General features: G+C 38.3%; 2 protein-coding genes across 4 annotated transcripts in view; both read left to right on the top strand.

Moving 5' to 3' along the window:
* The window catches only part of TRPC3 (transient receptor potential cation channel subfamily C member 3), a 34,426-nt gene extending 27,835 nt beyond the window's left edge, over positions 1 to 6,591 (top strand). The window contains exons 8-12 of the mRNA XM_085057812.1: positions 173 to 368; positions 1,459 to 1,668; positions 3,112 to 3,195; positions 3,666 to 3,741; positions 6,035 to 6,591. Coding sequence (XP_084913938.1) covers positions 173 to 368; positions 1,459 to 1,668; positions 3,112 to 3,195; positions 3,666 to 3,741; positions 6,035 to 6,177 — 709 coding nt within the window. The 3' untranslated portion in view covers positions 6,178 to 6,591. The remainder of the gene's footprint in view (positions 1 to 172; positions 369 to 1,458; positions 1,669 to 3,111; positions 3,196 to 3,665; positions 3,742 to 6,034) is intronic.
* A 440-nt stretch (positions 6,592 to 7,031) lies between these two features.
* On the top strand, positions 7,032 to 23,595 carry BBS7 (Bardet-Biedl syndrome 7). Of its 3 annotated transcripts, XM_085057813.1 has the most exons (19): positions 7,032 to 7,179; positions 7,317 to 7,382; positions 8,625 to 8,687; positions 9,553 to 9,728; positions 10,321 to 10,507; positions 11,179 to 11,251; positions 12,166 to 12,282; positions 13,101 to 13,231; positions 13,793 to 13,877; positions 15,322 to 15,424; positions 15,990 to 16,182; positions 17,248 to 17,322; positions 18,379 to 18,444; positions 19,362 to 19,501; positions 20,450 to 20,614; positions 20,691 to 20,800; positions 20,909 to 21,012; positions 22,453 to 22,576; positions 22,900 to 23,595. In XM_085057813.1, the coding sequence occupies exons 1-19, from the start codon at positions 7,144 to 7,146 to the stop codon at positions 23,031 to 23,033; spliced, it is 2,148 nt and encodes a 715-aa protein (XP_084913939.1). In that variant the 5' UTR covers positions 7,032 to 7,143; the 3' UTR covers positions 23,034 to 23,595. The 3 variants fall into 3 exon arrangements, with proteins under 3 accessions (XP_084913939.1, XP_084913941.1, XP_084913940.1); XM_085057815.1 differs by lacking the exon at positions 22,900 to 23,595 and having other exon boundaries at positions 22,426 to 22,487; XM_085057814.1 differs by lacking the exons at positions 7,032 to 7,179; positions 7,317 to 7,382 and adding an exon at positions 7,404 to 8,116.
* Positions 23,596 to 23,825: the final 230 nt, after the last annotated feature.

Below are 23,825 nucleotides of genomic sequence, written 5' to 3'. Positions count from 1 at the left end.
TGGAAAGTGGTGTGAAAAATGCTTCCTTGCATGCTTGTTGTTCTGATCAGTGCTCTACAAACTTAATTCACAGGAAAAGTAATTGAAGTTGTTTATCGGTCACTGTAAACACAACTTATATATTTATCTGTGTAGTTAGTAATTATGCCTTCCTCTTTTTTTTTTCCTACAGAGTGGAAGAAAGTTTCAAGACCTTATTTTGGTCAATATTTGGCTTGTCTGAAGTAACCTCTGTTGTCCTCAAATACGATCACAAGTTCATAGAGAACATTGGTTATGTTCTTTATGGCATATACAATGTAACAATGGTTGTGGTTCTGCTCAACATGCTGATTGCCATGATCAACAGTTCATACCAAGAAATTGAGGTGGGCTTTGTTCTCAGGTTCCTCTCTCCTGTTACACTGAAAAAGGGCAGAGTTAATATGTATTATTTCAGTGAGGACATCTTGATATGCAAAAGTACAAAGAAGAGATTGCCACAGTAAAGGATATCACAAAATGTCTAAAATGGGGGTGACTTTAACAATTCAGCCAAGCTGCAGAACCTGACAAGATCTAAACAACCAGTTTATCTTGTGCCATGTATATAGTATATTTGGCATTGAACTCCAATTAAAAAAAGCCAGAAAATTTACAGTAATGAAGATACTTGGGTTTCAAAAGTAAGTCTCAGGTTGCTGAAATGAAAGTAAAAGTGTATTTATAGTGCCAGCTTTCCAGACCATGAGTTTGAAGAGTATCACATTCACACAGATGCAGGCCCACACCCACACAAACAGGAAGAAGAACTATCTAAGACATAGTGTACAAATGGGTATGTCATTACCAGTCTTTTTAATGAGTTCTGGGAAATGTTAGGGAATTCAGCATGAGAAAACGAGTTATAATCCAGCCTTAGAATACTTCAGTAAGAATGTATTAGGACATTTTGTTGGTCAGTATTTAACACAATTTCTTCATGACAACAAAGTTTGTATTTTTTATATTCCATTATAAATCAGAATTAGTTGTCCTGGTTATGTAAAAAGCTGTGAGCACTACCATTTTAAGCCATTTTTCCCTTGAGTCTAATACTTCAACACTTGTGCAAGTACCAAACTCATGTGACCACTTTAATAAGAAAAACAAAACTTTCAAAACCCCTGAAAGCTCCACTTTAAATAGCAAGGAGTTTATATATTGGCTTTCCCTCGGTGCAAAAATAATGTTTGTTTAAATACTTCATGTGTTTGAACTAAGTATTCTCAATCAAATGTTGCCGTAAAGAGACAACTGAAATTTGGTTAAAATAGACTAAGTAAAATGGTTGCATTTTTGCAAAAATGCTGGAAGCCTTACTAGCAAGCAAATAGCATTTTATGTAAAACCAGAAAGCTATTTAAAGGAGTTTCATGTGAAAGAAAGTTTGCATTTCATAAAAACCAAGAACATGTCTGTTTTTATTTCCTAACACAGGATGACAGTGATGTAGAGTGGAAGTTCGCTCGTTCTAAACTCTGGTTATCGTATTTTGATGATGGAAAAACATTACCTCCACCCTTCAGTCTTGTACCAAGCCCCAAATCTTTTTTCTATTTCATCATGAGGATCATTAACTTTTCTAAGTGCAGGAGGAGACGGCTACAGAAGGACATCGAAATGGGAATGGGCAACTCCAAATCTAGGGTAGGTTCTGAGGTCTTTTCATTGCAGTGAAGAATTGTGTGTCCATTCCAGCAGTCTTCTTTTCTTTTACATTTTAGGCTATGATCTGTGTTTCTGATGATAGTACAGTAATTAATCATTTAGGTTAATAGATCTGTATTTCAGACTGCCTAAACATACTGCATAAAACAAAAAACAGCTATAAATTTTATAAGAACAACAAAATCCAATGACTGGAAAAACACAATGAAAACAAAAATTGCTGAGTATTCAAAGATGCAAATAATTCCCACAAGAAGTTATTTGAATATTGACTAAAGATGCTTTAAATGTTCATTAGAAAAAAATTTAGCTCAGAGTAAAAAAAAAAGGGGGGAGGGTTAAGGAGAGAAAACTTTCTTCTTTTCCTGTTCTAGTGAAGGGGAAAGTGTGGTCAGTGTGATAATTCACTTGCTGCTGTCCAAGCAGAAGACAGCTGGAAAGAGGTGGGATTGGCAATAATAATCTTCAGCATTTCTAAGTTTGGATATCTAAATGTTCTTTACAAATATGAATGGAATGCAGTGTCATAATGCCTGTGTGAGAATTAGGTAACAATTCCCCTCCTTTTACTGATAGCAAGCTGGCGTATAGACAGGTTAAAGAGCATACATGTGGCTTTTTTTATGAGCTAGGCCCAAGGCCCAATGTATTGCCAAGACTGAAAGCCATACTTCAAAAGTAATTTGTATTTGTTTTACTATAGATGAACAGAAACTGATTTGGTGACTTTTAATTGACCACACAGAAAATTAACGACAGGTACAGAGTAGTGGGTTGAACACTATGGATACACCTTTTTTATTTGCACCCCCACCAGTGTATCTGAAGGAAAAGGGAGGTCCCTGATTTGGTAGTAACAAACCTTCTGCATTGGTCACAATGCCAAGATGACTTTTCTTTTCCTCTTCTGTTTCTAGCCCACTTCTACAAACCTCCTAAATTGTTTGGGATCAGATGGCTTCGTGGTCCTTGCACAGTTGAATAATGACCATTTTTTAAAAATGTATTGGTATTCCTGAAAATATGTTTTGGGTTTTTTTTTTGAAAACTCCTTTCAACTAAGCAGAGCTGCTTTTGAGCATGTATTTGTAGTGACAAGTGTGATTAAGGTGCAGATCCACAACAGCTCTTTGTTAAAGCCAGTTTAGAGGGTCTCTTCATGCTCTGGCCACTCATACCTGCCTCCAAATCATCACTATTTCCTCAGAAAAGGATGTCTAAAATTATCAGCATTTAAAAAAAAACAAAAACACAAAACAAAGCCAACAGGTAATTCAAGACAATCTCTTTTTTTTTTTAAATAATACTCTGACATAGTGACTATGGAAAGATCCCCAATGTGTCTAAAGAAAAAGAATAATCGAGCTGAATCCTAACTGTGAATTCCATAATTTATTTTACTTTTGTCTTATTTCTTCCTAGTTAAACCTTTTCACTCAATCAAACTCCAGAGTTTTTGAATCCCACAGTTTTAACAGCATTCTCAATCAGCCAACACGCTATCAGGTAAGTACATACAGTAATCACTGTTCGGAGTAATAGAACTGTGAGAAGGTTCTAGCAGAATTTTGGGTTTCAAGTCCATTTTGCCTTCACCAGATAAAGAAAACCTCCTGTAGAAATCAAACTCTGGGTTGCTCCTTGGAAAAAAAAAGACTGTTACTGTATTCAAGCCCCATTATTTGAAGCATTTCAAAACTAGCTCACGCAGTACTTAAAATTGGTCTTTGATGTCCCAGTTGGGAAAGTGTTAGGAGCAAACATCTGAAGGTGGTTTCTGTGGAGGGTATATGGAAGCTAGGTTGGCTGGTTCCCTTCCTTTCTCAGCATGCCCCCAGAAAAGCCCATGTGAGGCAACTGCTTCATCTGGGCCTGTACATTCTTTTATTTATGTGACAGAGAGAGTAAAGAAATAAAAATGAATAATGTTTAATTATATAATATCACCTGATTATATAACTGCTTTAATCTGGCAGCAAATAATGAAGAGACTGATAAAGCGTTATGTTCTGAAAGCACAAGTGGACAAAGAAAATGATGAAGTCAATGAAGGTAAGAAAGAAACTGGCTTTGCAATATTGAGAGACAATTTTTTTCATGTTGTATTAAGAGCCAGTATTACAGTGATGCATGGGGGTTTTGAATGAAAAGAGGGATTATTCCTGTTTCACATGTACTGAGGCCCAGATAGTAATGCAAGTATGCCCATGTCATCAAAAAAAATGAAGAAGTAGAACTGAGAAATATTATGGGCCGTATTTTACAGATAGAAAATGAGAGCACAGACATAATGCACAGAGGAAATCTGTAAAGGAGCCACTAACCATATTCACGCTTCCAGAATCCTAATCAGAGTTGCAGGACATCTTTCTCTCCATTTCATTCAAGTGAACACACAATTTACCACTTTACACCATGAACTACTTGTCTTGCCTTCCTTCATAAAGCTGGGAGGAATAATCACCTGTGAAGCTGCCCGTCCTTAAACAAAGCTCCATAGTCAGCTGCATTGTGATAAAAAATGACAAACGTAACCACTATTTTAGTGTGACACATTTTGAGAAAAAATGGGTCTGAGCTCCCTGGCAGCTGTGAGAGGTGCATGTCCCAGGTGCATGCCCTAACTCACCACTGGGATAGGGTTAAGGCAAATGTTGTCTTCCTTCCTCCAACCTTCCAGGAATAAACCACAGGCCTGCAGTACGGCAAGGAAACTCCTGTGCTCTGGGCAGATCCCCAAACAAAAAACTCTAGCTAGAATGTTACCAAGCAATAGAATGATGCAGTGATGGACAGCCTGGGGTCAGAAGAGCTTTTACTGGCATGGCAGCATCAGGCAGCTGTGTGCATATCTGATGTGAGAGGTCTGAAAGGGCTGCTCAGCTAAGGCAGCAAAGCTTCTATTTTGCTCCTTAGTTGCTCTCTGCTTACCTTAGTTGCTTGCTGCAGCGAGAAGCAGGGAGCAAAAAGGATTAAATTAAATCCCGCTCGGTGCCTTCAAAAGGCAGCATTGTGCATTGACTGTCATCCTGACACTTCCCCATCCTGTGTGGCTGTACAGAGCTGTGATTGTTTATGACAAAAGCAGAGAGGCTTCTAAAAGTGAATCCTGTCAGTGTGCTGCTCTCCTGAATTCCCACTGCTTTCCTCTTGTTCCTACTCTGTGATGTAGGAAATCGTCTACCTAGTGACTGATGAAAAGACTGTTTGTCATGTTGAGCTTGCTGTCTTGTCAGCAGCAGTGCCAGGCCTTTCCAGGTCCCTGATGCCACTTTGATGTTGGCAGAGATGTGTTTCAATTAGCAAGACAGTACAAAAGAATCAGGGTTTACTGACTTCAGGGTTCTGCCTTTGGCACCGGGTTTTGTAGAGGAAAGTCCACTTTGAGCAGGGCAGGTAACCCCTGAATTTCACTCCTCAGCTGTACAGTGAAGCTGCTGATCTGTGTCATGAGCATCTCCTTGGTACCCAAAGTACAGACCCAGCCTCTGAAGACACAATTTTTGAAGTCTGTTATACCCTAAATAGAAAAATTCAGTGTTTCTATGTACTACATCTATTTTAACAATAGTCTAGGGACATTTCCTTGTTCTGCATCACTAGAGAATGTAGGTGCATCCTCATGCTCTTGTATTTCATACCTGACAAATGCTATCCAGATACTGTGTAAGAATTCACATCACTCACACTTGCTGGAAGAACAGTTTGAACATTGTAAAAAACTTTTGCTCTTGAACTGAATATCCTATAACGGGAAATATGCTGCTTCTTATTATGAGCCTGGCCTTGACAGCTGTTTTGGTTTAAATGCATTTTGTATATTTGTGTCAAATTGTAACATAATTTTAAATTGGTTGACTTTTTCTAATTCCAAGGATGGGGGTAAGGAAGAGGAGAGAGACTCAGAAGCTGTGAGTTTTACTGCCAGCTTTGCCACACTTTTCCTGTTATCTTGGCACATCCCTTCAGGAAAAAAAAAAAAACCAACCTCTTTGCCTTTTCTCTCTAAAAAGTGGACACTAATATTTACCAGCTGTTCAGCAGTGTTGCTGTGATTAATTCATTAACCTTTGTACAGCACTTTGTGGATTTTTGATGTTCTGCATACATGTGGAGCACAATGTGAGACCTCAGTGGACTGTTAAAATTCCTTTGGTACTGTTTAGGGGTGGAGACACACATCTTGTTGAGAATGAAGAAGTAAATCCTCCTGACCCATCCTGTACCTGCTTTGACAAACATTTTGGGATGATAATCTGCAATAGGCACTAATGTGACGCAACAGAAGGGTAGTGAATGAAGGTTAAATTTTGCTAACAAGTGTTTCTTTCCATTATTAATACAGGTGAATTAAAGGAAATCAAACAGGACATCTCCAGTCTTCGCTACGAACTGTTGGAGGATAAGTCCCAAGCAACAGAAGAGTTGGCAATTTTAATACATAAACTCAGTGAGAAATTAAATCCTAATATGCTGAGATGTGAATGATTCAACAAAGGAACCGTGGCTTCGACTACAGCACAACTATTTATTGGCAATAATATTTCAGTATCTTATACTTGAAAAAATGTATTGTAGATTTTTAGCACTAAATAACTTTATGTACAGCTTCTCTGGAATTTAGTCTTAGGAACTTTTATTAACTCACCACAAAAAGATTGCTCTCTTCGTTTTAATTGTCTAAAAGCAAGAACTATCATAACATTTTTTTGCATTTATGCATTAAAAAGCTATAGTGGTATTGATTGCTGATGTTTTAACAGGTTTATGACTACATATGGAGAATTCTTTGCACTAAATTTGCAAGACCAAAATTAACAGATACAGCACAATACTCTGTTTCTTGCAGTGTCTGGGTACAAAATAGGATTTTTCATACTACAATAAACCAACTAGAGATGAGTGGAGGATTACTTGAAACCTTTGTTTTTTATTAGTGACCCTAGTAACACGTGTAAGCCCAGAACTCACGGTTATGACCACAGCGAGTTGCTGAAAGCCAGGTAAGTGTGAATGCAATGGCAGCAGCACTGTTTGACGTCAGTGTACACACGTACCCGCACCGAGCCTTTCGGAATTCAGCGTGTTTACTCTGGGAAGAGGAAAGATTTGTTTCTTGAACTCAGACTCCGTGCAGGGCGGGTATTTTGACCAATAACGGCCGTGATGCTTCGTTGTTAAATGAAGCATTCCTCCTGCACGGCCGCGTCGCGGAGCTCCGAGCTCGGCATCCCCCTCGGAGCTCCCCGCGGAGCCGCCGCTGCCGCCCCGGGGCTCCACCGCCCCTGGCCCCGCCCCTCGGCGCGGTCCAGCCAATCGCAGCGCCCTCCTGCCCTCAGCCCCGCCCCCGGCCGCCCGTCCAGCCAATGGGAGGCCGCCTCCGTGCGGGGGTTGCCGCGGTGAGGGGCGGTGGGGCGGCGTGCCCGCGGGAGGGACGCGAGTGGCGTGGGAGCGATGGAGCCTAGCCTGGCACGCGTGGATTACCTGCAGGTGGGCTGGCGGCGCCCCGACAGCGGGGCGAGGCGGCACGGGCCGCCCGGGGCCGAGGGGCAGCCCCCCGGCGGGGCCGAGCGGCCCGAGGCGCGGCCCGGTGCGCCGGGCCCAGCTCAGGAGCGTCCCTTCCACAGGTGGGAGTCACGGCGCAGAAGACGATGCGGCTGCTGCCCGCCTCCGGGAAGAAGGCCACGCAGAAGGTACCGGCTGGTGCGAGGCTTTGCTGCCTCTGCCGTCCTCTGCCTCATCCTATCGTTAATCGTCTCCAGAGTTCCCTTAGATAGAGGACATCACAGGGGAACACTGTGGAACCCCCTTTTTGGGGCTTGGAAAGCCTTTCTTCGGAAAAAATAGAAAAAAGATCTGAATTCGTGACTGAAAAGCATTCAGAACTAGGAAGGAATTTTTTATAGCTTACGGCCTTGCTGAAACCACAAGGGAGTTCTTCTATGTTCATGTGTTTTGGTTTTAGTAACGCAGCAGACTAGAGGAAATGGCTGGAAGCTGAGACTGGGGAGATTCAGATTAGATATCAGAAAAAATATTTTACTGTTAGGCATTGGAATAGGCTGCCCGGGGAGGTGGTGGAGTCACCGTCCCTGGAGGTGTTTCAGAGGTGTCTGGGGCTGGCGCTGGGTGCTTTGCTTTAGGGGTTACAGTGATAATGACAACTTGATGGTTGGACTTGATGACATTAAACGTCTCTTCCAACCTTGATGATTCTGTGATTCTATGAAATATTTATTTTTAAGTTTTTCTTAATATAAGTTTAAATGAAGGAATCCTAGTTAAGGAAACTAAATTGAAATAAAAATACATTTTTTCCTTTCAATAATAAAGTCTCAGTATAAAAATACAACTCTTCCCAAATATGTCTTCATCTCATGGTTGCTGGCATTTACAAGGAGAAGCAGGAAAAGGATTTTAAATGCCTGTACTTGAACTGCTGTTCAGTGTCTTATCTGTAGCACTTTATATAGATTTCTAAAGCATACTCCCATATGTAATTAATTATTCTTGAATTTTGAGTCCTTAAATATATGAAAATACCAGTTATTTTATAATAGAGCGGCTATTTATAATAGCATGTAGGGACAGGACAAGGGGCAAAGGCTTCAGACTGAAAGGGAGTAGGTTTAGATTAAATATTAGGAAAAAATTCTTCCCTGTGAGGGTGGTGAGGCCCTGGCACAGGCTCCCCAGAGAAGCTGTGGATGCTCCATCCCTGGAAGTGTTCAAGGCCAGGTTGGCTGGGGCTTGGAGGAGCCTTGGTGGGGCTTGGAGCAGTGGAGGTGTCCCTGCCCATGGCAGAGGGGTTGGAGCTCAGGGTCTATAATATCCCATCCAACCCAAACCATTCTGTGATGCTGTGAATACAGGAAAAGCATTATTTAAAATCACAATTGTGTAATAAAAAATAACAAAGTGTTGTGCTTTTGAAGGTGGTTGTTGGAGATCAGGATGGGGTCGTTACGTGTTTTGGCATAAAAAAGGGGGAAGCTGTGGTAAGTGGAAATGTTCAATTTAAAAATTTTATTTTTGAAATATTCTTCCCAGTGAACTTTGAAAGGCCATTTTTTATTGACATGGTAAATAAGATACCTGTGGAAGGTGTCTAGGTAGAGCTGTGGACTGATACCTAGCTGTGGTGAGGGCATGCTGATGTCATGCGTGGTTATGCCCAGGGTCCTCCACATTTACACAGTCAGACACTAGTGCAGATCATCATCAAAAAAGTTCTTTCTACACCTTTTGCACTTCAGTTAAGTTGGGCTTAAGCCTGTTCACGTACACAGCTACTGTGATGGGACAAAAACCTGCATATTCATTAAATCACTTTAGGGATTTGGTCAGACTGATTGCTCTTTACGCCCAGATCAAGAAGAAATTATTATTTTGTTTCATCGGTTTTCTTGTCCCCTCCAGGAAGTTTGTGGTTAGCTCATAAGAATTCTGTCGCAACACAAATTAATGCAGACTTCTGGAATAATAAAAGTGCAACATATGAGAGGGAGAGAGTGTTTGTGTGTGTGTGTGTGTGTGTGTGTGTGTGTGTTGTTCTTAAAAAAAACCAAAAAAAACCACAAACAAAAGAGCTAACAGCAGTGCTGCATTTTTCCCATGGATGAATAACACTGAAGTAGTTAAGTCTTAATTTATTACATTTTAAATCTTTTTATATTTGTTTACTTATAAAATGCATGATTGCTCTTTGATTCTGAAGATGAATGCACAGATTATTTTTGTCTGTGTACAACCCATCACATCTTAGTTTTGCCAGAAATTGTAAAGCAAATTTATTATCCTTTATATTAAATGATTTTCATAAATATGATACTGTGATGATGAAAATTGCTTTTCTGTTTACAGCCAGTGTTCAAGACGCTGCCAGGACAAAAAATCTCAAGACTGGAGCTGGGAGGAGCTCCTAATACACCACAAGAGAAAATTTTTGTGGCTATAGGATCAGAAGTCAGAGGTTTCACAAAAAGAGGGAAGCAGTTTCTTTCCTTTGAAACTAACCTTACTGAAAGCATCAAAGCTATGTATGTATGATACGTTGCAATTTTTGAGAGCTGTAGCAGATTGATAGTTTATAATTTTATGAAGTGATTTGAAGCATATTGTGTAGGTGACACTTGGGTGCCAGTCCAGCTGTAGTTTGTGCTGCGACCTGTAGCAGGAATTTGGAATATCATGGAGAAGTTTTGGAAGTGTAGGAGGAATTGGGAGGGGTCTGGAGGCACTCACAGCAGTGCAAAATCTTAAGTGAGCAGAGCTGGGGTTATTGCCAGAGTTTGTCCTGTCCGCATACCTCCTGTAGCAAAATCTTTTTTGGGTTGTGTTGTAAGATGTTGTCATAGATAAATCAGCTTGAGAAGAATTAATATTGTAAAAAAAAAAAAAAACCAGTAATGGAATTTCTAAAAATATATTCTTAGGAATTTACCTGAAGACAAAGTAGAATTGTGAGAGCTATAGAAACCATGTTGGTTTAGTATTTATAAGGAACTTTTAGAGCTTGGAGCAGCTTGCAGGGCCCCATAATACCTTGGAACTGCAAGCATAGTAAGGCATAAAAGCATAAAAGACTCTTGCTGCAGCGAGATGCTATAGGAAGTGTTTTCTTTTCCTCAGGCACATTTCAGGAGCAGATCTGTTTCTCTGTGCAAGTTACATCTATAACCATTACTGTGACTGCAAGGACCAACACTACTTCCTATCAGGAGATAAAATCAATGATGTTCTCTGCCTTCCTGTAGACAAAGTGAACTGCATCACACCGGTGCTTGCGTGTCAGGACAGGGTCCTCAGGGTGTTGCAGGTTAAAATGTTTCCCTATTTATGTTTTATGTATTGATGCTCTGGAATTTGACTAACTATTAAGGAAATCAGCATATCAGCGTGGCTTAAACATCATAAGGATCAGTGTATTGTGCCTTACTGGGCAGTGTTGCTGCTGGTGCCTTCCCTTTCTTGTGTTTTTTTAAAGGAAAATCATTCTCATAAACTTGCAAAAAATGAGAATTAATGAACCCACTATAAACAGCCTTTGAATTCAGAGGTGGAAGCAGATAACAAATTGATCCCTTCTAACTAAAAGTGCTCACATACACTTTTAATTTCCTTAAGTCTTTATCAGTTTGGAAATTCTTCCTCTCATAAATTGTTGTTGTGACAAGTCTGAGTATTACTAAGTGGTTTAACAAATTAAATTGCCAGATGAGTTCCTGGATCATTTTTTATGTTAACAACACATTTCAAGAGTCCTGCATTTTATTTCTACAGACCTCACCCTGGTTTTGGCTTAGAAATGGTTCTCCCATAGGAGGTTGAATAAGTAAATCTTACCTGTTACAATGATCCATAACAATTTTGTCCTTGGCGGGGTTTGATTTGGTTTGTGGTTGGTGTTTTGGGGTTGTTCTTTTTTGTTGTTTTTGTTGGTTAGGGTTTTTTTTCCAACTCATTGAAGATTGTTCTCTTTGTCTCCAGGGATCTGATTTACTGTATGAAGTAGAAGTTCCTGGACCACCTACTGTTCTTGCTCTGAGCAATGGAAATGGGGGTAACAAGATTTTGAATGTATACATAGTTAATAGCATTACTTACTGTACTTATAAGATTTTATAGCTTGTTTTTGTTAATTATTTTGTCTTGATTTTTAACATGATGTTAAAAATGCAGCAGACGAGTGACAGTGTGAGGTAATTTTTTGCATATAAATAGACACAGAGAGATGACTGGTTTAGATGTTTTGAATTATAGTGACATTTAATTGAAGGCCTCTTACAACAGCAGTGAGATACAAGGGGGTCTCACAGTGTAAATACAAACTGGACTTTTGGGGGCCTTGTCCAAGTTTTGGGTTTGTGTTTCTCTTACATATGGCTTTCCATAACTGGAGTAGGTGGATGAATGAGAATATTGAGTAGAGCTGAGATAAACTAAGACTTGAAGGTTCAAACTTAAAATAGTTTGATCATCCTTCTTGCTAATCTGCTCTAACCTCATAGAAATCTCTTTAGGATGTTAATCTAGTGCTTAATTTAGTTTCAGTTAAGATTGTGTGACAAACATCCAGAGCTGTTTTGGAAAAGTAGTTCTTAATTGCTCAAATTTTGGCACAACGTTCACCATTGCTGTGTGTTCTGAATGGATTTCTCCATTTTTCTTCTGTAAAGTCCATTGAATAGTCTTTATATTTCAGCCTACCTTTGCTGAAATATATAGAAATAGATTCTGAATGGTTTTTAGCAGAACTCCAGTGCAGGGGTGCAGTCCTACACAGAATAGTGATAGCCATGAAGAAATAATAAGTATGGGTGCAGTTTTCATGAATTTGTTTCTGAGTATGAAGCCTGACAGTCCTGTTGCACAGCAGTAATTTAGTGGTTTCTTTTCCCTTTGGCTGGAGCTACACCACATTTTTAAGTGGCTATACCTGATTGAATCAATTCTAAATTCAGTTTTTGTGTTCAGGTGATTCTGGGGAAGAAATTGTGTATGGAACTTCTGATGGGAAACTGGGTGTCACCCAGGTTACTGGTACCAAGGCAATACCAAGGTGGGAAATTGGAAATGAAAAGAAGAGAGGAGGTATGTCTCAATGTGTCACTGTTTAGCTTTCCAGCATATCTGAGGCTTTGTTACAAGTAGGATGATCAGGAAATATTATTCATAGATAACTGTGGAGGCATATTGTGATAATATCAGTATGTGATAGCAAAATGACTCTTTCATTCTTCTGATTTTCTTACAAATAATTCTCATCAGTTTGTCTTGCATTGGGTTTTGTGTTCATATTATTTCCAGTAGCTTAGCATCCTTTTACTTTTAAAGTATTTTTAAGTGGTGTTTGTAAAACAGAGTTGACTCAAATATGATTGCTTGAGATATTTATCATTTTTCTAAGTTTGTGTATATTTGGCAAATATACCTGCCAGATTTATCACATGTTCAGTGGTTTTAAGGTCTCTAAAGAGCCATAAGAAAGGGTTTTGTCTGAAGGTGGAATATATCTCCACAATAAGGTCTAACTGATCAAAACTTTCACAGTTTTAGCCTTGGTATGCTGCTTCTGCAGCATCTATTAGCCCATACTGCTTTGAAAGGAGAAGATCAGGAATGGAATGTACAAATATATTTATATTCAATTATAATTTTAATTTAATTATAAGAGTTGTCACCACATTATTTTCTTTAAATGCTTCCAAGTATGGCCTTAGCCTTTAACCTTGAACCTGAAACACAGGAGAGGGACTTCACCCCTCTAGAGGACTCATCCAAAAATCTCATTATTTACTCTTAAAAGCTGACCAAGAGTCATTTTCCATGTAACCAAGTGTGTCCTGTGTATTATTGTGCCATAAACTAATAAAGATGAACCAAATGGCTTTGCTTTCTTTTTTGATTAGGTATTCTGTGTATTGATAGTTTTGACATTCTGGGAGATGGAGTTAAGGAATTACTTGTTGGACGAGATGATGGAATGATAGAGATCTATAACTTTGAGAGTGCCGATGAGCCTGTCCTTCAACTTGATTATGTAAGTCCACAGCCTTCATACTCTGCTGGAAGAAAACATCCATTAAAAAAATAATCTGTATTTCAAAACTTACATGATCATTACTGGTAAAATGTGTGGTTTGTTTTTAAGAGGTTTGTGACACTGACCATGTGAACTTGAAAGCAGTATGGAAACATGTAAGAACCAGAATGTGAAATGTTTCTCATTTGAGCAAAAATCAAAATAGAGTGTGTGTTAACGTTTTGGCGCAGTCGGCTGCTGGGTGAAACCTAACACAGAGCTTCTCTTTCAGTGAAAAAAATGAGAGTCCTGTGTATAGTCTGAGATTTACAGGTTAATTCATGGAAGCTGTCAGGACTTCACTGAGCATAATTACTTTGGTTATCAATTGTTTTAAATAATAATTGGATCCAGACTCATCATTTCACTTCAAATTGCTAATTCCTGCTGGAAAAACATTGTCTATCAGTGTTTTGCTTTAAACTTTTTAATGTGTTTTTTATGAGGAGTAGGATGTTCTAAAAACTTGTAAAAAGGATGCAGTGATATTTCCCTCTGCTTGAATGTGTTTATTTGAAGGCTTTGTCAGAGAGCATTGCATCAATCCAGGGTGGCTGTGTGGGAAAAGATGGCTATGATGAAATCTTAGCAGCCACATACTCAGGTAAGCTTCATATCAGTGACACAATAAATGTCATGTGTGGTGAGATGATAAAATGAAGCAGGTTCTGTTGTTTGTGCAGCTCACATCTCTTAAAATCTTTCATTCTGATTGGAACCAGAACAACGTTTTGTTGAAAAGATCTATTCTTAATATGTACACTTTAAAAAAGTGTATCCTACACTTAAACTATGGGTATTTTGTATTTTAAGATATTCATAGTGTGTAACACAGTGATTGGCTCTATTTTGGTGTAAACTGCTGCCTTACTGTGATGAACCAATGTATATGCTATGTGTGAAGGAATGATTTATAAATTTCTTTTATATATTAAAAATATTGGTAGGCATTCTTTTCTTTTGTTTTTTTCTGTCTTTTACATAATTTCATTAATTTTCAGCTTCACAGGGCTTTAAATGGGGTTGATTTGGCTTTTAGTAGAATATGAAGCTCCCCCACATGGGGCATCTCAGCAGTTCCTCTGTAGAATTTGAGCTATTGGTCTGGCTGTAACAGAGGTCACGGCAAACATGCTGCATATCATCAGCTGCTGGGACTTAAAATATTGCTAATTCTCCATCTTTGCTTACCTTCAGTGCTAAAATTTAACCTATTGAAACTTCTTGTAATGGAAATCATGTCATTTGGCAAGATAAAATCCTCAGTTACAGAGAAATAATGGTGTTCCAAGTACCTGTTTGAAACAGTCTTCGGGTGATCAAAAGACCTGACCTCATATGAATTGATTTTTGGTATGATTTGTCACAGTACTGTTACAGCCTAAGTCCTTTGTGGCTTCTTTTAGTGGGAATGTTGTAAAGATCCATTGATCATAGAAGAAAGCAAAAAAGTGTGAAAGCCCATGTTCCCTTGTGGGCTTTCCAAGATAAACCCTGGGGCACTAGAATGATTTTGGCAGCTCGCTAGAGCTATAAACGCCCATTCAAGTCTGCATATCGTGCATGAGGTGTCAGAATATAATCAATTAGCATTCACTTTTAAAAATGAATGTCATTTAATAAGCAAAGTATAAATTTTTTCAACCACCAGAATTCAATCTCCAAGCCCACTGAGGAGCATACAGTTTACTATAAACACATTGCACAGCTTTTGTTTGGTTATCAGCTATAATACTGCCAATAATTCAAGGTTTTGTCAGAAAAAGAGAGGTGAGAAAAAATCCAAGTGCTCAATTAAAAACTGGCGCAGAGGGATTTATTGCTCAAAGTAATTAATGAAAAAGAATAAGTAATGTTCTCCAATTTAAGAATGAAACCCATAAAAAAAATGCTCAGTGTTTAGGATTAATCATACAGAAAATGATTAAATTAGGCTCAATTCTCACTACCCAGTATGTGGAACAAACATCACTGCACACATACAATAGCTGAGTGTAGAATTTTTATTTTTAGCTTGTAAGGAATATAAACTTCATATATTGGTTTAGGCTGGCTGACAGGACTGACTACAGAACCTGTCCATAGAGAAGGTGGATCAGGTGAAGAACTAAAATTAAGTCAAGAAATGCAGAGCAAGATTTCATCCTTAAGGTAATTGCGCTAGAAAGAAATTTAAATGGAAGAACTGAAATGTTAAAAACTGAAATGTCATCTATCCTTCCTATCTCACTGGATTTTCTTTATCATTAATATATCTAGAAGTAGAATCAAATCTTTTCAAAGTAGAAATATCAAGCCTTTTCAAAGTAGAAATGAATAGCAGCCTCATTTCCCAGTCTTTTTCTATCTTGCCTTCACATGATGATGTCTTAATGCTTTCTTCCTCAGTATCAGCAAGGTAAGAGTCCTTTCTTCCATGCTGCTCTATAGCTTCTAAATGATGGCAGGAAAGAAGCCACTACCATATTATTTAAAATGAATTGTACTCTTGAAAGAAAAGGATTGTCCCTTCCTGTGTCTCAAGCAACCTCTTTAGGCAAGGAGCATGTAAAATCTACATGTTTGTATTTTATCTTTGCTATGTGGGAGTCATCAGTCACTTCTGGCTGGCAAATGGAGGACATGATTGCCTTTTTTAAGTTTAATCTACTTAATTTATAGACTAGCTTTGATAGTTGCTTTTTTAAAGTCATTAAAAGGGGTTTCCCTTTTCTAGGAATGAATTGGAACAACTGCAGATGAAAGTACTTCAGGAACGGGAGAAATACCAGCAGTCCTCTCAGTCCAGCACTGCAGTCTCTTCAGTACCTGCATTCAGTGTGAATGACAAGTTCACATTGAACAAGGATGATGCCAGCTACAGCCTCATCTTGGAGGTGCAGACAGCTATAGATAATGTCCTGGTGCAGGTCAGTGCGGGGTTGTTCTTGTTGGCTTTCTTGATGCATAAATAAAACACTCAGAGACTTTCTAGTTCAAAAAGCCAAGTTACAGCACCTTAAGTGCGTGGTTTTTTAAAAGTCTGGATTGTTGCAAGAGGGAACTGAAGTGTTGACTGTTGCAGTATTGAAATAACTGCTGTAAATGCCTGTTAGGTGAAAAACACGACAATTTTTTATTGAGCAGAGCAACATTACATTACCAAAATAGACCAAAGGGCTTGCTGTAATAGAAGGTTTCTTTGTAACTTTGTGTTTGCTTTGGCGTGTCCTTATTTAAACACCAATTAAATCTTAAATGAGGTGCACATTCTCACTCACCGGTTAAGTACCCTCTGCAGTGGAAAATTAATTTTAGAATGTTATGAGCCACCTGTGCACTTTCAGTATGGAACAGCATCTGATTTGTGTGCAGTTGGGGAGAAATACTCCTGCCCATCACAGCAACCTTAATTAATTATTCCTCCTACTGTATCAGCTGAAATTAATGTCATCTTTGATAGTCAGAAAGAGTAGCAATACTGAATTACCTTCTTCTGGGAAATGCATGGGGAGAAAAATGTGACAAGGAGGAATTTGTGAGGCAAGTTTGCTACAACAAATGGGAAAGAACTACTTTCTACAACTAGGATTTTATTTTTCACTTCTTAATAAAAATCTTATTTTTATTAAGGGTGTTACAGAGCAATGCTAAGCTACAGCTAATTTGTGTCTGATGATTCCATAGCTAAACGGGAAATAATGAACTTGTTTAACCTACCTTTCATGTCTGAAAGATAGTTACAGATTTTGCATTGAAGTGGTTGTAAGCCAGCCCCCCAGGAGTCCAGGACTCTGTAAGAAAATAAGAGAAAGATCATCATGTTCCTCCAGGATTAAGTAGTAAGCTGCATGTCTGTTAGGCTTTTGCCTCTCAGATGTAGCAATCTTCTTGCCTCTCCCTTATTAAAAAGATTGATGACAGCTAGAGGATAAATGCACTCAGAGCTACTCAGGAATGTAAGCTGTTTATTTTTCCTTCCTCGTGTTCTGCAGAGTGATGTCCCACTGGACTTGCTGGATGTGGACAAAAATTCTGCCGTTGTTAGTTTTAGCAGCTGTGATTCTGAGGTGAGTGAAACAGAGGGGGTGATGTCTGTAGAGATGGCATGATGGAAACTCTTAATAGTGTGTAGTAAAAAATATTTTTATATCTGTGGATTTATATATCTGTGATTTTAAATACATTCAGTTAAACTACTCATCTGGTAATTGCAGAGACCACAGCTTCATTAGAGATACTGCAGAATTAGGTGTTAAAGGCACCTGAATATGAGCAAAAATATCTGCTCTCTTTCTTTTCATTCCTGAGAAGGATTGTGAGAGACACGTTCAATATTGCTCTCTTCTCTGCATTTCATTGAATCATGCATGTTTACTTCTAACTAACTTAGGTGAAGAGTGCTGTATTTCTTACTTAATTAATTTCTAAAAAAATCTCTTTAGAATGTGACCATTCTGCTGTGTGGGGAGTCAAATGTTTGCGTACTTTCTTTTATGCATAATAATTATAGACTTAAATAGTTATGGAATTACTATTGACACTGAGGGCCAGGGGGAAAATCTAGAAGCTACTTTAGTATTTATAAAATCTTCTATAAAATCTTTTTCCTTCTAACAGTCCTTTATTTTAGGTTTAAGAACTAAATTTGAACATCAATGTTCTGCCCTGGAGCTCCCAGAAATCAGCTTTTTTGTTTTAGGTTTCTTGCCATTTAGGATGACTAACTTAGTGCTCTTTTGGGTGTATTTTCTGACTTATCCAGCTTTAGTTTTGAATGTTGAACTAATTTTGCAGATGAGTGGGGCAGGCTGACATGCATTTTTCAGATGAAAAGTAGGTATCTATGTAGTCTTTGTAGAGATATTAAAGAGTGTAAGAGGCTTTGATTGTTTTCCCCTTACAGAGAGGGGTTTTTTTTAAAAAGCTACCATAATTAAAACTAATTGGAATATTCACTGAAACTAAGGATCGCTTTTTTGTATTTCACTCTTGTAAATAGCTGTACATGCATAGCAAAAACTTTACTGTAAGATGTTTACAAGTAAGACAGAGGAGTAAAAATTCTGTGAATTCACAGGCCTATTTTGTATTATTTTCCTGTTTGTTTTTTTTTCTCTTTACAGCCAAATAGCAATTTTCTTCTTGCAACTTACAGATGCCAAGCAAATACTACAAGACTTGAACTTAAGGTAAAATGCTCAAAAATGTTTTTCCCCAATTAATTAATGGTTATTCCTGCTTTGCAATAGAGAGTTCTCTACCTCCTGGATCAGTCCAGTTTCTACTGCTGGTTCTTTCCTGAGAACCCTCTAATCTGGGGCTTGTATTCCTTTTTATTTGTCTTCAGGATTTCTACAGGCTTCTAAAGATATGTTATGTCAGAGGACATGCCTGGGGTCCTTTTGAGTGTCCCAATATGAAAGCAGTGGGGACATCATGGATTGGGAAAATACTGGATTCTGAAGGCGATGTGTGGAAATTAAAGCAGAGGGAGGTGTGGGAAAGAAGCTCTGGAACTGTTTATCCTCTCAGCTGTTTGAAGGAAGTTGCATCAGGGACTGACAAGGGAATATAGACTGGATTTGTATCTTGGAGAGGAAGCAAATCCAGTTATTCCATGCTTATTATACTTAAAGGCATGTGGGTGTTGTAGAGTTTATTTTTAAGGATCCACCAAATTCACACATTTTATGGCAACCACCAGGGGAAATAATGAAGGAAATCCTGATTAGAAAAATCCTCAATGTGCACAGAGGCATGAGGTTTTCTTTTTTTTACTGTAGCATTCTAATCTAATGTGTATTTATGTAAAACTCTCAATTTTGAGGTTTTTGGTTTTAACTGATAAGAAAATGAGTTTTAGTGGGTGTTATTTTATTAATTTTTCATTCATCTAATAAAGCAGCGTTTCATTGGACAGTGCTCCATTCAGTTTTAAAACTCATCTGCTTTATTTATAGTGGCACTATCAAGTAAATATAGTACTCTAAATATTCTTGAAGTACTGCAGTCTTTCTTTAACAAACTTTGAATATTCACCGAAGTTCCAAACAGTGCTAAAGTAATCTTTTCTTCTTTTCTGGGGGTTCTTCTTTTCTCTCTGAAGGTTCGATCGATTGAAGGACAGTATGGCACACTTCAGGCATATGTAACTCCAAGAATTCAACCAAAAACCTGTCAAGTTCATCAATATCAAATTAAGCCGCTTTCACTTCACCAGAGAACTCATTCTATTGACCAGGACAGGTATTTGCAAAGAAAAATCAATGCCTTTTTTCACTTGGAAAAAATGGCACAATCCAGCAGAAACATTTGCTCTGTAAACTTAAGCATGGAATTTCTAACCCCTAACCCACACTTTTGAGCCTGTAGTTCAACTTTATGTGTTTCTGAATAGAAAATTCAGATTAAATGGGCTCCTTGTCATTCTTATTTTGGGGTTATTTCTCATATTACTGCCCTGGGTTATAGTGCAGCCCCATGTGTAAAGCTGAGGGTGTGGTAGAAAGGAAACACTCCGATGTTGCTAACTGTGTCTTTTCAGTTTCAGCCTCATTCTCTGCTCCACCCTTTTCCTCTATTTTTTTTCTCACTGCTAATTTGGCCCCAAAACTGAGCCAACACTTTTTTTACCCATATCTCTGTGTTAGGAATTTAGCATTTTACACAATTTCTCATGGATTTTTGTCCACTCTCAGTTAAGATCTTGTATTGCCTCTGAGGATCTGCTTGTGCAAAGCAAAACTGAAAGACTGAAGGGATGATACCAAAGGCTTCAGTGTGCAAATGAACTCCACTGTGCCTTGCTGTTTATAAAAATGCTACATCAGGGGTTTACAGCACGGGAGGCTCTTGAGGCTCTCTCTTAGTCATATTTGCTGTTGACAGTTATTTACCTTTGTCCTAAATTTCAGGTTTAACAACTTGCAACAGGACATCAAAAACTTCCAGCTTGTGTTTTTTTTTCCAGATCTGACATGCCTAGTTGGAGGTAAAACTTGAATGTGCACCTAGCTTTGCATCTTGAAGTACAGAAAAATAGCTATAATATGTATCTGTACTTAGTGAGAGACCTGACTTTTTACAGGGTACTGATTAAAAGGAAACCACCACATAGAAATAAACTTCTTTTATATGGACAGTGTCCCTCCTTCTTAACTTTTTTTTTTCCCTTTTAATTTCACAATGTCACAGGCCCATGAATACATTGATGCTCAAAGGCCAGTTCAGTTTTGCTGAAATTCACTCCTGGGTTGTGTTTTGCTTGCCTGAGGTGCCTGAAAAGACTCCTCCTGGAGAGTGCATCACCTTTTATTTTCAGAACACCTTCCTGGGAACACAGCTTGAAAGTACCTACAGGTAAAATACAATTACTAAACCTAATGCATGCATATGTGTTTAAGTTTGTTCATTTAAAATATTTCTTTCTTTACAGAAAAGGTGAGGGATATTTTAAGTCTGACAACATCTCTACAATATCCATCCTCAAAGATGTGCTTTCCAAAGAGGCTACTAAAAGGAAGATTAATCTCAACATATCATATGGTAAAAATTTCTTCTCTATTTTGTTGTCCTTCAGTTCACTTGATATTCCTATAAATGGAATGTGTAGTGCTCATTGGCTTGTTTGGGTTCTTTTTCACTCCCTGCTAGATGTGAATGAAGAATCTGTGAGGCACACATTAAAGCTTATTCATCCTAAATTAGAGTATCAGCAGCTGCTGGCCAAGAAGGTTCACTTAATAGATGCTTTGAGAGTAAGTATCTGAACTCCTGTGGTTTGATTTTTGTGGGAAATTATGCTGTGAGATCCCAAATCATGGCTCAAGTCAGATGTGTGTCATGTGGGGATCAGTTCCCTTTCTGTTCCCTTAAATTAAAGCATGTATTTTGAGTGTCCAGGAGAAAGGTTTCTTCAAGGGAAATTCCCTTTTTTTGCTATATAATTAGTAAATAACATGTAGGGATACTGACTGATGTTGAGGATGCTTAAATTGGACAATAGAAAGGCAGCCAGCTTTATCATCTAATGTTCTCTTCTAGCTTGCTGTTATTTTCTGGCTCCTTCTGTCTCTGTCCACTAATATTTATAGTTTTTTAGATCATCCAGGCCAGATGCAACTTCTTTGCTTTGGACCATCATACCATTGTCTCATAATTTCTGAATTACCTGCTTTTTTAATCTTTTGCTTAATACCCTCCTCAACAGTCTTTGGGAGCTACAAATTAGGAAGCTTGTCTCAGTTCTTGGACTTTTTTTTCCAACAACCAGGGTTTTACTGTGAAAAACTCATCATCATCAAGTTGGTATTTTTTATTTAATGGGAGAGGAGGTGAAAATTGACAACCAATTCTCTCTTGTCATTTTGGGGGTATCAAATACTTGCCAGAGCTCTTTGGCTAGTAGAAAAGCTGGCTACCAATAAGAAAAGTGTCCATTTTTATTATCACTAAAAGTGTTTTTACTTGAGCTTGGTTTGGCAAACCAGAGATGTAAACAATAATAGAGAATTTATTCTTAATGTGTGTTGTGTTTGTGCAGTAATAATGGTGTTATACATCTTGCTTGTTTTGGGCTTTTTTTAGAGAGCAAATCTTCGACACATTTTTCGTCACTCATTTTTTGGATGATAACTTATTGATAGGCAGTAAAATAATGGTTGATGAAAGCTGTTATCTTAGTAGACTCACAGTGCACAACATATTTACCTCCTGTCTAGAACAGAAGTGTCTTTCTCTGGAGGATAAAAAGATCCATACTATTGACCATCCCAGATTGGTCTGGTGATAGACTCTAAGGCATTTTAGAAGAGGCCTTCCAAACTTTTTGCTGTCACAAACTGAGTGGTACTTTCAGAATTTACTTTCACCTTCAGACTTCAGTGTGTGCTACACTTCTTTAGGAATTTACTTATTCTAAAAATGAAAGTATGGTCAAGGCTTGAGTCTGTATGGCATGATCCTGTTCTGACTCAGAGCTGGAAGCTGGAATACACAGGATTTTGAGAATCCAGTCTGTGAAGTGACAAGTGACATCTGACATTTCATTAGAGGACTAGAAAATCAGGCACTCTGAAAGTAATGCTAGTTTCAAAGGGGATTGTTTTTCCTTTGAAGTACTTCCTTCTTACGTACACAAGCTTAATTTCTTCTTATTTCCATGCTGTTAGTTCTTACGATTTTAAACTGTCTTTGAGGAATTACAAGTTCATGAAGGAAATGTGGGCTTCCTGCTCCCAAAATACCGCAGCATTTTGGAAGAGGCAGATCAGCTGCTCGAGGAATACAAGAGACAGCCTGCACATCTTGAGAGACTTTATGGTTTGTTGATAATTCAGCTTTATTTAAATGGGGCTTAATGTCCAGAAACGTGAAATAGTTAGATAGCTGCTTAGATTTAGATGATTCTTGTCCTTACGGACATGGTCATAGATAGTGTTCAAATTTAGAATGGCATTTAGGAATGTGTAAAAGATAAATGGTTGGGATTTGTTTACAATTACAATTTACACATTGTTTAAAATGTGAAGTTAAAAAAGTTTTGTTTTCTAGCAGCTAGAATAGTTGGTACATAATAATGAACTAAAAGCCGAGATTACTTCTACTGAAAATAAATAATAATTCCTGGAATTTTACCTTTGCAGGTATGATCACAGATCTCTTCATAGACAAATTTAAATTTAAAGGCACCAATGTGAAAACCAAAGTTCCTCTCCTTCTGGAAATGCTGGATGGCTGTGATCAAGATGGATTGATTGCTTTTTTTGATGCTGCCTGACAAAGAGAAAGCAGAATAATTATTATGGTTTTAACATTTCAATATCAAGTCCAAAACACTTTTTAAGAAAAACAGTTCTACTCTTGTTGTACTGTCAGCTCTTAGGTTTTGTTCATATTTATTATCGTACTGGATACAGTAGTAAACTTCATGTAAACTGTTGTGTATGTTAAATGTATGCAGAGGTTTTATGAACAGTGGTAATACCTGAAGAAAACTCAGATATCTCAGGTGTAAATACCAAATATCCCCTTGGCAAAAACGTTTTCACTGCTGTTTAAGACTACACGAAATAGTCTGTCCCCCGGCTGCAAGAACAGATGAAGAATCTGGGTTCCAGAGACTTGGATGGATTCGGAAGAAATTTGTGTGTTTAAGCTGTACCTAACTTAGTTTTGCGTGTTGTGTTGAGACTGTGGTGTGAGAATTTCACCAGACTTGATGTAGCTGGACGTGTGCATAGAGGGGGGAGAACTCTGAATTCTGGATGACAACAGCTCCATTTAAAGCTGCCTTTGTTTAGGAATGGATGGCATTAAACTTCCTCTGTGCTTCTCCAGCATCCCTGTGTTTCATTTCAGAACTCCATCTACCCTCCCTCTTACTCAGTTTTATTTAAAATTAGAAGAGATGAAGCAGGCTATGGAGACACAGATCTGTTCACAAGTGAAAAACGCCAACTCCAGTGAAGTGGCATAGAATCATGAAGGGTGGAAGAGACCCTTGAGAGCATCAAGTCCAACCATCAACTCACCATTATCACTCTGTAACCCCAAAACCACATCATCCAGC

This window comes from Lichenostomus cassidix, chromosome 4, assembly GCF_008360975.1.
Source record: "Lichenostomus cassidix isolate B80296 chromosome 4, HeHo_3.0, whole genome shotgun sequence".
NCBI classification, from domain to species: Eukaryota; Metazoa; Chordata; class Aves; order Passeriformes; family Meliphagidae; genus Lichenostomus; species Lichenostomus cassidix.
The sequence above is the reverse complement of the archived record's forward strand: the minus strand, read 5'-3'. Positions and strand labels throughout refer to the sequence as shown.